This window comes from Panulirus ornatus, chromosome 52 (genome assembly GCF_036320965.1).
Source record: "Panulirus ornatus isolate Po-2019 chromosome 52, ASM3632096v1, whole genome shotgun sequence".
NCBI classification, from domain to species: Eukaryota; Metazoa; Arthropoda; class Malacostraca; order Decapoda; family Palinuridae; genus Panulirus; species Panulirus ornatus.
Window position 1 is genome coordinate 4,752,721 of NC_092275.1, and position 15,479 is coordinate 4,768,199.

The 15,479-nt window shown below is 40.2% G+C and overlaps 2 protein-coding genes across 4 annotated transcripts in view; one reads left to right on the forward strand and one right to left on the reverse strand.

Moving 5' to 3' along the window:
• The window catches only part of LOC139765003 (hematopoietic prostaglandin D synthase-like), a 205,735-nt gene that overhangs the window by 57,206 nt on the left and 133,050 nt on the right, over positions 1-15,479 (forward strand). The window lies entirely within an intron of this gene.
• The window catches only part of LOC139765001 (Fanconi anemia group D2 protein-like), a 370,225-nt gene continuing 364,505 nt past the window's right edge, over positions 9,760-15,479 (reverse strand). For both annotated transcript variants that reach the window (XM_071692052.1, XM_071692050.1), the window contains exon 29: positions 9,760-10,213. In XM_071692052.1, the coding sequence (XP_071548153.1) occupies positions 10,055-10,213 (159 nt within the window). In that variant the 3' untranslated portion in view covers positions 9,760-10,054. The remainder of the gene's footprint in view (positions 10,214-15,479) is intronic.

The following is a 15,479-nucleotide window of genomic DNA, read 5'->3' on the forward strand; positions in this document are numbered from 1 at the left end:
ATGACATTGTTTCCCTTATTCCTACTGGAATATGTATCTATTTTTTACCTTCTTCCTGTGTGGTAGTGTCAAATACACTCTGGCAGTCTGAGGTTGCACAATCTGACCATCCTTCTCTCTTGTCTGAAAAATAAGCTCACTCTTTCATAGAGGTCAGAGAGTTGCTGTGTATGATCTTTCCCTTTATGTGTACTCTCTCTTCCTTAGTTAATTTCTTCATTGTAATTACTTATCCCTGTGCTTTCTAATTATCATTTTCAGTATGTCATAGGTGAAACTTTATATGGGTACTGGTCTATAGATCATAACAATTTCCTGATCTTCTTTAAAGACAGGCATTACATTTACATTTCTCCTCTTTGAATCTGGTCTTCTCTTGAATCTTTTAATATCCTCATCAACCATTTAATCAAACTCAAACACTACATTACTTTTTTCAGTTGGTGCATCATGTTCAGTTTCCATGCCACTAAGTGCATGCAGATTCACCTGTTTGTAATTAATGAAGTGTACAGTACTGGAAGGGACCCTATTTCTGTTTCTCTCCTTTTATATTTGTTATTTATATTTTTTTTTTTATTATACTTTGTCGCTGTCTCCCGCGTTTGCGAGGTAGCGCAAGGAAACAGACGAAAGAAATGGCCCAACCCCCCCCATACACATGTATATACATATGTCCACACACGCAAATATACACACCTACACAGCTTTCCATGGTTTACCCCAGACGCTTCACATGCCTTGATTCAATCCACTGACAGCACGTCAACCCCGGTATACCACATCGCTCCAATTTACTCTATTCCTTGCCCTCCTTTCACCCTCCTGCATGTTCAGGCCCCGATCACACAAAATCTTTTTCACTCCATCTTTCCACCTCCAATTTGGTCTCCCTCTTCTCCTCGTTCCCTCCACCTCCGACACATATATCCTCTTGGTCAATCTTTCCTCACTCATTCTCTCCATGTGCCCAAACCACTTCAAAACACCCTCTTCTGCTCTCTCAACCACGCTCTTTATATTTCCATACATCTCTCTTACCCTTACGTTACTCACTCGATCAAACCACCTCACACCACACATTGTCCTCAAACATCTCATTTCCAGCACATCCATCCTCCTGCGCACAACTCTATCCATAGCCCACGCCTCGCAACCATACAACATTGTTGGAACCACTATTCCTTCAAACATACCCATTTTTGCTTTCCGAGATAATGTTCTCGACTTCCACACATTCTTCAAGGCCCCCAGAATTTTCGTCCCCTCCCCCACCCTATGATCCACTTCCGCTTCCATGTTTCCATCCGCTGCCAGATCCACTCCCAGATATCTAAAACACTTCACTTCCTCCAGTTTTTCTCCATTCAAACTCACCTCCCAATTGACTTGATCCTCAACCCTACTGTACCTAATAACCTTGCTCTTTTTCACATTTACTCTTAACTTTCTTCTTCCACACACTTTACCAAACTCAGTCACCAGCTTCTGCAGTTTCTCACATGAATCAGCCACCAGCGCTGTATCATCAGCGAACAACAACTGACTCACTTCCCAAGCTCTCTCATCCCCAACAGACTTCATACTTGCCCCTCTTTCCAAAACTCTTGCATTTACCTCCCTAACAACCCCATCCATAAACAAATTAAACAACCATGGAGACATCACACACCCCTGCCGCAAACCTACATTCACTGAGAACCAATCACTTTCCTCTCTTCCTACACGTACACATGCCTTACATCCTCGATAAAAACTTTTCACTGCTTCTAACAACTTTCCTCCCACACCATATATTCTTAATACCTTCCACAGAGCATCTCTATCAACTCTATCATATGCCTTCTCCAGATCCATAAATGCTACATACAAATCCATTTGCTTTTCTAAGTATTTCTCACATACATTCTTCAAAGCAAACACCTGATCCACACATCCTCTACCACTTCTGAAACCACACTGCTCTTCCCCAATCTGATGCTCTGTACATGCCTTCACCCTCTCAATCAATACCCTCCCATATAATTTACCAGGAATACTCAACAAACTTATACCTCTGTAATTTGAGCACTCACTCTTATCCCCTTTGCCTTTGTACAATGGCACTATGCACGCATTCCGCCAATCCTCAGGCACCTCACCATGAGTCATACATACATTAAATAACCTTACCAACCAGTCAACAATACAGCCACCCCCTTTTTTAATAAATTCCACTGCAATACCATCCAAACCTGCTGCCTTGCCGGCTTTCATCTTCCGCAAAGCTTTCACTACCTCTTCTCTGTTTACCAAATCATTTTCCCTAACCCTCTCACTTTGCACACCACCTCGACCAAAACACCCTATATCTGCCACTCTATCATCAAACACATTCAACAAACCTTCAAAATACTCACTCCATCTCCTTCTCACATCACCGCTACTTGTTATCACCTCCCCATTTGCGCCCTTCACTGAAGTTCCCATTTGCTCCCTTGTCTTACGCACTTTATTTACCTCCTTCCAGAACATCTTTTTATTCTCCCTAAAATTTAATGATACTCTCTCACCCCAACTCTCATTTGCCCTTTTTTTCGCCTCTTGCACCTTTCTCTTGACCTCCTGTCTCTTTCTTTTATACATCTCCCACTCAATTGCATTTTTTCCCTACAAAAATCGTCCAAATGCCTCTCTCTTCTCTTTCACTAATACTCTTACTTCTTCATCCCACCACTCACTACCCTTTCTAATCAACCCACCTCCCACTCTTCTCATGCCACAAGCATCTTTTGCGCAATCCATCACTGATTCCTTAAATACATCCCATTCCTCCCCCACTCCCCTTACTTCCATTGTTCTCACCTTTTTCCATTCTGTACTCAGTCTCTCCTGGTACTTCCTCACACAGGTCTCCTTCCCAAGCTCACTTACTCTCACCACCCTCTTCACCCCAACATTCACTCTTCTTTTCTGAAAACCCATACAAATCTTCACCTTTGCCTCCACAAGATAATGATCAGACATCCCTCCAGTTGCACCTCTCAGCACATTAACATCCAAAAGTCTCTCTTTCGCACGCCTGTCAATTAACACGTAATCCAATAATGCTCTCTGGCCATCTCTCCTACTTACATAAGTATACTTATGTATATCTCGCTTTTTAAACCAGGTATTCCCAATCATCAGTCCTTTTTCAGCACATAAATCTACAAGCTCTTCACCATTTCCATTTACAACACTGAACACCCCATGTATACCAATTATTCCCTCAACTGCCACATTACTCACCTTTGCATTCAAATCACCCATCACTATAACCCGGTCTCGTGCATCAAAACCACTAACACACTCATTCAGCTGCTCCCAAAACACTTGCCTCTCATGATCTTTCTTCTCATGCCCAGGTGCATATGCACCAATAATCATCCACCTCTCTCCATCAACTTTCAGTTTTACCCATATTGATTATATTTGTATCCTTAAATATTTGTATACAGTCTGCATATACAGTTTCATCATCTGGTTTCTGGCATTCATTGACTACTTAGTTACTATAAAAGTACTTTTTTATGTCTTTTCTAACCTGTTTTTTTGGCTAAGTTTCTTATGGCCTGTAGTTGCTTTATCATTGTATCTTTCACAAAACTGCTCACTGTCAATATCAACAAAGTATATTAGAAACATTAAAGTTGTGATTGTGCCATTCTGTACTCTTTTCCATGGTAGGCAAATTTATGGTCTCTATCCTTTCACCGTAACTTGATTAGCTCGTTTTGGTACCATCTTTGTTGTTCATCTCTGGATATTCTTTATTTGGTTTTTTATTTTTTTTTTATTTTGCTTTGTTGCTGTCTCCCGCGTTTTCGAGGTAGCGCAAGGAAACAGAAGAAAGAAATGGCCCAACCCACCCCCATACACAATGTATATACATACACGTCCACACACGCAAATATACATACCTATACATCTCAATGTACACATATATATACACACACAGACACATACATATATACCCATGCACACAATTCACACTGTCTGCCTTTATTCATACCCATCGCTACCTCGCCACACATGGAATACCATCCCCCTCCCCCCTCATGTGTGCGAGGTAGCACTAGGAAAAGACAACAAAGGCCCCATTCGTTCACACTCAGTCTCTAGCTGTCATGCAATAATGCCCGAAACCACAGCTCCCTTTCCACATCCAGGCCCCACACAACTTTCCATGGTTTACCCCAGACGCTTCACATGCCCTGATTCAATCCACTGACAGCACGTCAACCCCGGTATACCACATCGATCCAATTCACTCTATTCCTTGCCCTCTTTTCACCCTCCTGCATGTTCAGGCCCCGATCACACAAAATCTTTTTCACTCCATCTTTCCACCTCCAATTTGGTCTCCCACTTCTCGTTCCCTCCACCTCCGACACATATATCCTCTTGGTCAATCTTTCCTCCCTCATTCTCTCCATGTGCCCATACCATTTCAAAACACCCTCTTCTGCTTTCTCAACCATGCTCTTTTTGGTTTTTGTGCTTCTTTATATGATTACCAAGATTACCAATTATTAGAGGCTTATTCTAGATTTGTCCTAATATCTGATGTCAGTAGTTTGCTGAACACATTTCTAATATTCATGAGCAGATAGTCTGTCCCCTCTACATTTCTCCTAAGATGGAGCTCTGGCAACAGGTTAGGTATAGTGTCGATTCCAGAGTTCCTGTCTCACACACTCCTGCAGATAATTTCGTGCCACGTAATGCTTGTAGTGGGACCCTCTTTACCATGTCACATTCTCATTACTATTCATTTACTTGGGTTGAATTTCCTCAACCATGTGTTGCATGAGCTTTGGACTTTGTATAGGACCCCTGATAATTTGATGCAATTATTTTTTTCAATTCATGACCTATAAGCATCATGTACAAACATATTCAGGTATGAGTCCAGACTTTTTAGCACATTATTAATATGAATTAAGTAGGTTAATGGTCCCAAGACTGAAGCCTGTGGCATGCAACTGGTGACACCAACCCATTTTGAGGTTTCTCTGACATGTATGCTCTGTTCCCTTACACTTAGGTATAGTAATTTTGTGTCCGTTATAGGATTCTCCCCCTTCATCCTTCCTGAAGATCCAACTTCTTGACCAGCCTTTTAAAAGGGGTATAGAGCCAAATGCTTTAACATAAATCCATCCCTCCTTCTCTTTTCTTTAAATCAGAACTCATTCTCTTATAGAAGTCTGAGATTTGTTATGTATGACCTTTTCCTGAGTCTTTGCTCTCTCACTTAGTTTCCACTCTAAAGTGGAAACTAAGCTCATCCATTTGCTTTCTGATTATTATTTCCTGTGATTCATAGATCATGCTCATCAGACAGACCAGTCTGTAATTCAGTACACTTTCATATTTACCCTGTTCCACTCCATGGGCAATATACCCACCTTCAGTGACATATTAAGCAATATTTCAAGTGACCCATCAAGTTTATCTGCACAGTTCTTCAGTATATATATATATATAGAATCTCTAACTTCATCAGAATCACGTCTTACGTGAGTCAAGACCTGTAGTGGTCTGTTTACAGGAAGTCTTTTTGGTTATTTCCATGCCCCATATGACCACTCACACCTCATCTTACTGATTTGGGGACAACAGTGTTTTCTACTGGGAAAACATTTTTTTTCTATCTTGTCATCACACTTCTCCCACATCTTTAAACCATCCCTTGTTGCATCTCTTCCCTATTTAACTTGTAAGGAATTTATGGAAAAGTGTGTTTTTGTGTTATTACTTATTCATACAGTACAAGGAGGAAGTTCCCCACTTTGGATGCCACGTATCTTTAACATTCTTTACTGTCAAGGAGCTTTTTTAATATTCTTTTTACAGCTGGCATTAACTGTTTCATTATTTAGTCTGTTTCACTTACCACCACCCTTACCATAAAACAGTACTTCTTCACCTCCTATTTACAAGCTCCTTAATATGAATTTTAGTTACTCTCTCACTGCATTTCTTGAAAAACTAATCACTGATGAGTTGCTAACTAATTTAGAAACTTAAAACTGTAAGCAGGTCACCCTTAATCTCTTTTCTCATACCTGTAGCCCTTGCCCTCTCTGGACTCCCTTAGTCAAATTTTTGTGTCTCTTTAGGTGCAGTGAGCAGACTTGAGAAGTAAAATTCGTTTTATTTTAATATAAGGTGTAAATAGTTTACTGAACATTTTGTTATTCATAATCTTTGATATGGTTTTAATATTTGCTAGCAGAGTTTCCCTCCTCAACAGTGCTCCAGATGTGGAGCTTTGGCAACAGGTTAAGCACATTGCTGAATCCTAGTCTCTCTCAGATTGTGTGTAGCTTATCTCTGTATATGTTATAAAAGCACAAAAGCCTTCTTTCACTGTGTCCAATCTTATATGCTCTGCACGTGCTTGAATTAAATTTTATCAACCACTAAAGTATTCCACTTGCTCCCTCCATTCAGGGAACATACATCCTTTTAGTCAGTCTTCCTTTGCTTGTCCTCCCTGTATAGCCACACCATTTTAGGACACCCTGTTCAGTTCTCTCAGCCATACTCTGCATACTACCACACCTATGTCTTCTGCTGTCATTCCTTACACAATCATGCCTCCTTACTCCACACATAGTCTTCAGGCATTTCATTTCCAGCACATCAATTTTCTTCTGTTCGTTTGCATTAAGGTTCAGATTCACAATTTACAGCACCATACCCATCTTTGCCCTCACAGACAGTGACCTCTCTTTTCACACTCTCCTCAATGTGCCCAGAACCTTATTGACCCCTCACACACACTGTGGCTAACTTCAGTTCCCATGGTTCCATCTGCTGTCATGTCCACTCCCAGGTATCTAAAACAATCCTTTCCTCCTGCTTTTCTCCATTGAAACTCATCCTTCAACCATCCAATCTCATACTCCTGCTAAACTTAATAACCTCACTTTTATTCACATCAACTCAACTGCCTTCTTTCACATGCTATACCAGACTCAAAATACCAACTTCTGCTGTTTCTCATTCATGTCTCTCAACAACAGACCTGCCCCTCTATCCAAGACCCTCATCATGTCTTCCATAAACAGATTAAACAGCCTCCTTACATTACACACCCTAGTTGTAGACTTACCTTCCCCAGGCACCACTCGCCCCCATCCTTTCCAGCTTGGACACACACTTTACCTGTTTGAGAGAAATGCTTCACTGCTTCTAGTACCTTTCCTCACACATATATTCCTAACATCTTCCACAAAGCATCTCTATCCACTCTATCATATGTTTTCTGCAGATTCATTAATGGCACATATAAATGCTTCCTTTCTCTTTCGTATTTCTCACACAAGTTCTTTAGAGGAAACACATGACATCTGCCACTTCTGAAGCCACAGCGTTTCTCCCAGTCTGGTGCTTTGTACATGCCATCTCTCTTTGTTACCAGTCTCCTATACAAGTTAATAAGTATGCTCACAACAAACTTATATCTCTGTAATTTTAACATTCACTTTTATCCACCTCTGTCTCCGTACAGTGGCACTATACAGGCATTCTGCCATTTCTCAGGCACCTCAGCTTGAACTATACATACACAGATACTCTCAACTAACCAGTCAACACCACTGTAACCTCCTTTCTTGAGAAATTCAACTGCAATCCTATCCACTCCAGCTGCTTTGCAAGGCTTTCACGTCTTCTCATTTTGCCAAACCACTTGTCATGACTTCTTGCTGTTTATGTCTTAAACATTTAAATTTGTCACCCTGTCACCTAAAACATTCAAAGGTCCTTCAAAATACTCCATCTCCTCATCATATCTTTACTTGCTTCCTTTACTGTTGTTCCCATTTCTTGTTTTGTTCTCCTCACACTACTCATCTCCTTCCAAAACATTTTCTTTTTCTTCTGAACTTTACTGATTCTCTCCTACCCAACTTTTTATCTGCCCTCTTTTACAGCTTACTCTTATACGCTCATTTGACCATACACCTCTTTTTTCACTATCACTAAGAACTTGTCCTCATATCATCACTCTACCATTTCGTACGTGCTCACATCTAAGTGCTCACATGCCACACACTTCTCTTGCACATGTAAGCACTGATTCCCAAAATATCTCCCACTCTTCATCCACTCCCCAAGTTTCATTTAATTTTATCTTTTCCCATTCTTCACCCAATCTCTCTAGATATATCCCTACACAAGTCTCTTTTTCAATCTCACTCTTTCACAGTTCTCTGTAATGTGTTTATATAATGCAATCACATAGAGAAAAATATGCTCATTTTTGTTACTTTCTTTAAGAAAGTGTCAAGGCATATTGTGTATGGAGAAAATTAGTTTTTGTGCACGAGGGGATGGATCACTTAGACAATATATCTGTTTAAGGTTTAATCGTTTGGAAAAGATCATGAAATTTTCAGTACCCTTGGATTGCAATTAAATGACTTCTTGAAGCTTGAAATGCATATCGCATCCAGTGTACACCAGCGTAAGTGTTGTGGGGATGCTTATTGAGACATCTGTGCACCAGAGTTTATATACTTTCCTTACATACATGCTTCTTTTCTCTCCATTCGTAAGCCTTCTTTTTCCTCAAAAGCTATTACTTTTCTTTTACTAACCTTTTTTTTTTTTTTTCATTCATGGCCTGGCTTTGAGGATACCTTATGTTCAAGACTGGGGCCTTTATTATGGAAAAGAAAATCCTACATGTTAATAAATTTCATGATGAAAAAATCCATTATTTCCCATGTGTGACGTGGCTTTCACAGGTTTCCCAATTTTTTGTGGGATGAAGATGATTACACTTTTAGAATAGGTACTTTAATATGCATCCAATTAGTGTGCTATAGTAACCAAACATAATACATTTTCGAATGTGCTTTAGAGAATATTAACTCCATCAGTGAAGATTTATGTTGTAATATGTTGTAGAAATTTCACCAGACATGTAGTAGATTGATAGTGTTACTGGTTCCACCTGCATTAGGTTGCACAATGAGTGGAAAGCCACTTTCAGTGAATTTGTATCACAGTATGTGAATTAAAAAGGAGTATTATTTTGTTGAGGAACATTTGGCTCCAAAGGAGTCCATCATTTACCTGTTACTGATTGTAGTGCAGAAGTGAGGCTGTAGGAGCCTTGTTATGCCCAGAGTGTATAACAGTGACTGTGGAATGTTGGTAATTTCTCTTCCATCCTCTTGGGAATCCAAGTGGATTTTAGTTTGTTTTTGCATTATTTCATGGTTGGTTTGGTTATTTTTTATATTCTTGGTAGTGTACCCTTATTCATGTGCATCATTAAGTACGTTGGTTTGAATGTCAGAATAGAATGGAAATGACTGTATAAAAACCATCACTACCCCTGCCATCACCCATGGTGAGTTTTTGACCATTTCTTAAGTGTATGGTGGCAAATTCTTTTGTTTATGTTGGAGTAATAGTTTCTAAATGTTAGTTTTCAAAAATTGTCTTTCACATTTCTATCAGCCACTCTGGACTTGGGTGGAAGTACCCATGGCTACAGGTACTGGGTTACAAAAAAATTCATATTTCAGCAAAATTTCCCTTGACTACTTTTTGCAATATCAGGAGTCTTCTGTATTATTAAATTTTTTCAGTGCTAGGAGATTACCAGTGTAATATACAAGGTTGTAAATTCGTCTTTTGATTATTTGGAATGGAATTACACTTCATATCAACACTGATACAAAAACACAGGTATGAATCTGAATATAAACACAGTTTTGGAGAAAATATTTATCTATAAAATTTCAAGTTTTTCAAATAATGCATTAATCCAGCAATATGAATATACTTAATATATGAAAATGATTTCTATGATATGAAAATACAAACTGATCACTAAAATGAGTTTTGTCTTTGTTCATCATAATCATGATACAAATTATTCATTTCATGAATATCTTTCACAATTTTCACTTACTGAAATCTACATTTTATAAGGCAATATAAAGAAACATTTCATATAATATGACATCATGTTACATAACAGACTGCCAATTTTTTCTGCATAACTTTAAAAGCTTGTACTATATTCAGCTGACTCCCCCTCCTCCTCTTCTCTCCCTGATTTGCTATTCTCATCTTCATCTAGGTCAACATCAGACTGATCATCATTAACGTCCTCTTCCTCCTCACTGCCTTCCTCTTGCTCATCTCCCTCTTTTCTCATTGACTGTTAAATAAATGTAAACATTATTGCATTTATATATTACTCAACAATTACATGTTCTTCATAGGGAGAACACTCTCTCCTAAGATAACCTAAGATCTATGAATTGAGGTCTACTGGACTATACTCCAAACCACTTCAGGGTAACAAAGCCAGATAATAACTGAATGCCACTCATTATGTTCATAAATGGAACTAACATGGTTTGCAATGTGGGTTCAGTACTCCATTAGCCCCAATTCAAAGTTTTCCCACTGATAACAGTTTGGTAGATGATACTGGTAACTACATGAATGGTCTGGAGAAAATTCTATGTTGATGTTCTCAACTACTCACTCACTGACAAGTACCTCAAAGGTACACGTACTTCACTTGTAACTACTTATCCTCCTCTTTCCCTACTTTTAGACAAGCCTTATTCAGTAAATTAAGACTCCTCTGCTTCCAATAACTTTCCTCCCACATCATATATTCATAATACCTTTATGAAGGATCTCTATCAACCCTATCATATGCTTTCTCCCGTGTCATAAATGTCACATAGAAATCCTTCTTTTTATCTAAGAATTTCACTTGAACATTCTTCCATGCAAACACCTGATCCATAAATCCTCTACCATCTACCACCCCTGAAACCACACTGTTCCTCTCCAATCAGATGCATACCACTACCCTCTCAATCATCACTTTTCCATAGGACTTTACAGGTACACTCTATAACCTTAAAGGCAAGGGAAACAAGGTGAGTGTTAGAAATACAGAAGTTTTATGTGCTGGCAATAAACGTGCATTCCATCAATGCTCAGGTAACTTGCCATGATCCATACACACATACCAACTAACTAAAATAGTAACCTCCTACCTTAGGAACTTCAACTGCAGTACCATCCACTCCTCTTGGTTTTAAGAAATTCAACTGAAATACCATCTACTCCACTTGCTTTGCCACATTTCATCTTGTGCAAGCTTTTACCACTTCTCTTTTCACCATACCACTTTCCATTCACCAAACCATTTTCAGTGACTGATTTGGCTTACTTCCCAACCTAAATACTCCAAATCCACTACCCTGTCATCAAACATCCTCCCATTTTCCAAATTAATGATTCTCGTCGTCACCTCATCTCTGCTTGTTATCACTAGCCCATTTCTACCCTTCAGCAAGCTTCCCATTTGCTCTCCTATTTTTCTGATACTGTTAACCTCCAAATAAAGCATTTTCCTAATCTTCCTGAACTCTGCTAATACTTCCTCACCCAAACTTTCATTAGTGCTGGTTTTCAGCCCATGCACCTTCCTGCTGCTTCTCTTGTACATCTCCCAAACATTTACACTCCCTCCCTGTAAGTAATTTCCATACAACTCTTTTTTTTTTCTTTCACTATGAATTTATCTTCATCAGTCCAACAGTTACTACCCTTTCTCATATGCTTACCTTACACTGTCTACATGCAACACACTTCTCTTGCACATCAGCAAGATGAATGGGATGTGTTTAGGGAAGCAGTGATAACTTGTGCAAAAGATGCATGTGGCATGAGAAAGGTGGGAGGTAGGCAGATTAGAAAGGGTAATGAGTGGTGGGATGAAGAAGTAAAGTTGTTGGTGAAAGGAGAAAAAATGAGGCATTTAGATGATACTTGCAAGGAAGGAGTGCAAATGACTGGGAGACATATAAAAGAAAGTGGCAGGAGGTCAAGAGAAAGGTACAAGGGTTGAGAAAGAGGGCAAATGAGAGTTGAGGTGAAAGAGTATCATTAAACCTTAGGAAGAATAAAAAGATGTTTTGGAAGGAGGTAAATAATGTGCATTAGACAAGAGAACAAATGGGAACATCAGTGAATGGGGCAAGTGGGGAAGTAATAATTGGTAGTGATGAAGTGAGAAGGAGACGGAATGAGTATTTTGAAGGTTTGTTGAATGTGTTTGATAATAGAGTGGCAGATATAGGGTGTTTTGGTCGGGGTGGTGTGCGAAGTGAGAGGGTCAGGGAGAATGGTTTGGTTAAGAGAGGAGGTAGTGAAAGCATTGTGGAGGATGAAATCCAGTAAGGTGGCAGGTCTGGATTGTACTGCAGTAGAATTTATTAAAAAAGGGGGTGACTGTGTTGTTGAGTGGTTGGTAAGGATATTCAATGTATGTATGGACCACGGTAAATTGCATGAGGATTGGCGGAATGCATGCATAGTGCCATTGTACAAAGGCGTAAAGGATAAAGGCGAGTGTTCAAATTACTGAGGCATAAGGTTGTTGAGTATTCCTGGGAAATTATATGGCAGGGTATTGATTGAGAAGGTGAAGGCATGTACAGAGCATCAGATTGGAGAAGAGCAATGTGGTTTCAGAAGTGGTAGAGGATGTGTGGATCAGGTGTTTGCTTTGAAGAATGTATGTGAGAAATATTTAGAAAAACAGATGGATTTGTATGTAGCATTTATGGATCTGGAGAAGGCATATGATGAGGTTGATAGAGATGCTTCATGGAAGGTTTTAAAAGTATATGGTGTGGGAGGTAAGTTGCTAGAATCAATGAAAAGTTTTTACTAAGGATGTAAGGCATGTGTATGAGTAGGAAAAGAGGAAAGTGATTGGTTCCCAATGAAGGTTGGTTTGCAGCAGGGGTGCATGATGTCTCCATGGCAGTTTAATTTGTTTATGGATGGGGTGGTTATGGAGGTGAATGCGAGTTTTGGAGAGAATGGCAAGTATGCAGTCAGTTGTGGATGAGAGGGCTTGCAAAAAGTCAGTTGTTGTTCGATGATGATACCACGCTGATGGCTGATTCGGGTGAGAAACTGCAGAGGTTGGTGACTGAGTTTGGTAAAGTGTGTGATAGGAGAAAGTTGAGAGTAAATGTGAATAAGAGTGAGGTTATTAGGTTTAGTAGGGTGGAAGGACAAGTTAATTGGGAGGTAAATTGGGAGGTAAGAGTGAATGGAGAAAAAACTGGAGGAAGTGAAGTTGGTTAGGTATCTAGTGGAAGCGAGTCACAAGGTGGGGGAGGGGGTGAAGGTTCTGGGAGCATTGAAGAATGCGTGGAAGGCGAGAACATCATCTCGGAGAGCAAAAATGGGTATGTTTGAAGGAATAGTGGTTCCAACAATGTTATATGGTTGCGAGGCATGGCTTATAGATAGGGTTGTGCGGAGGAGGGTTGGAAATGAAATGTTTGAGGACAATATGTGGTGTGAGGTGGTTTGATCAAGTAAGTAATGTAAGGGTAAGAGAGATGTGCGGTAATAAAAAGAGTGTGGTTGTGAGAGCAGAGAAGGGCGAGTTGATATGGTTTGGACACATGGAGAGAATGAGTGAGGAAAGATTGACACAGAGGATACATGTGTCAGAGGTGGAGGGAAAGGAGAGACAAGAGACCAAACTGGAGGTGGAAGGATGGAGTGAAAAAGATTTTGAGCTATCTAGGCCTGAACATACAGGAGGGTGAAATGCGTGCAAGGAATAGAGTGAACTGGAACGATGAGGTATACCAGGATCAATGTGCTGTCAATGGATTGAGTCAGGGCATGTGAAGCATCAGGGGTAAACCATGGAAAGGTCTGTGGGGCCTGGATGTGGAAAGGGAGCTGTGGTTTCATTGCATTACACATGACAGGTAGAAAATGAGTGTGAACAAATGTTGCCTTTGTCTTTTCCTGGCACTACCTCACTTGGGGGGGGGTGCTTCCCTCTCCCATGTGTGGCAGGGTGGCAACAGGAATGGATAAAGGTAGCAATTATGATTATGTGTGTATGTCTTTGTATGTATATGTATGCATACATTGTAATGTATATGTGTATATATGTGCATGTATGGGCGTTTATCTATATATATGTGCATGTATGGGCGTTTATCTATATATATGTGTATATGATTCGTTGGGCCACTCTTTGTCTGTTTCCTTGTGCTACCTCACTGATGAGGGTAACAGTGATTAAATATAATAATAATAATAATAATAATAATAATAATAATAATATATTATTATTATTATTTTGCTTTGTCGCTGTCTCCCGCATTTGCAAGGTAGCACAAGGAAACAGACGAAACAAATGTCCCAACCCACCCCCATACACATGTATATACAAACACCTCCACACATGCAAATATACATACCCATACATCTCAATGTACACATATATATACACAGACAGACACATACACACACACACATGCACACAATTCACACTGTATGCCTTTATTCATTCCCATCGCCACCTCGCCACACATGGAATAACATCGCCCTCCCCCCTCATGTGTGCGAGGTAGCGCTAGGAAAAGACAACAAAGGCCCCATTCGTTCACACTCAGTCACTAGCTGTCATGCAGTAATGCCCGAAACAACAGCTCCCTTTCCACATCCAGGCCCCACAGAGCTTTCCATGGTTTACCCCAGACACTTCACATGCCCTGATTCAATCCACTGACAGCACGTCGACCCCGGTATGCCACATTGATCCAGTTCACTCTATTCCTTGCCTGCCTTTCACCCTCCTGCATGTTCAGGCCCCGATCACTCAAAATCTTTTTCACTCCATCTTTCCACCTCCAATTTGGTCTCCCACTTCTCCTTGTTCCCTCCACCTCCGACACATATATCCTCTTGGTCAATCTTTCCTCACTCATTCTCTCCATGTGCCCAAACCATTTCAAAACACCCTCTTCTGCTCTCTTAACCACACTCTTTTTATTTCCACACATCTCTCTTACCCTTACATTACTTACTTGATCCACCAACCCCTCACACCACATATTGTCCTCAAACATCTCATTTCCAGCACATCCACCCTCCTGCGCACAACTCTATCCATAGCCCACGCCTCGCAACCATACAACATTGTTGGAACCACTATTTCTTCAAACACAGCCATTTTTGCTTTCGAGATAATGTTCTCTACTTCCACACATTCTTCAAGGCTCCCAGGATTTTCGCCCCCTACCCCACCCTATGATTCACTTCCGCTTCCATGGTTCCATCCGCTGCCAGATCCACTCCCAGATATCTAAAACACTTTACTTCCTCCAGTTTTTCTCCATTCAAACTTACCTCCCAACTGACTTGACCCTCAACCCTACTGTAACTAATAACCTTGCTCTTATTCACATTTACTCTCAACTTTCTTCTTTCACACACTTTACCAACTCAGTCACCAGCTTCTGCAGTTTCTCACATGAATCAGCCACCAGTGCTGTATCATCAGCAAACAACAATTGACTCACTTCCCAAGCTCTCTCATCCCCAACAGACTTCATACTTGCTCCTCTTTCCAAAAC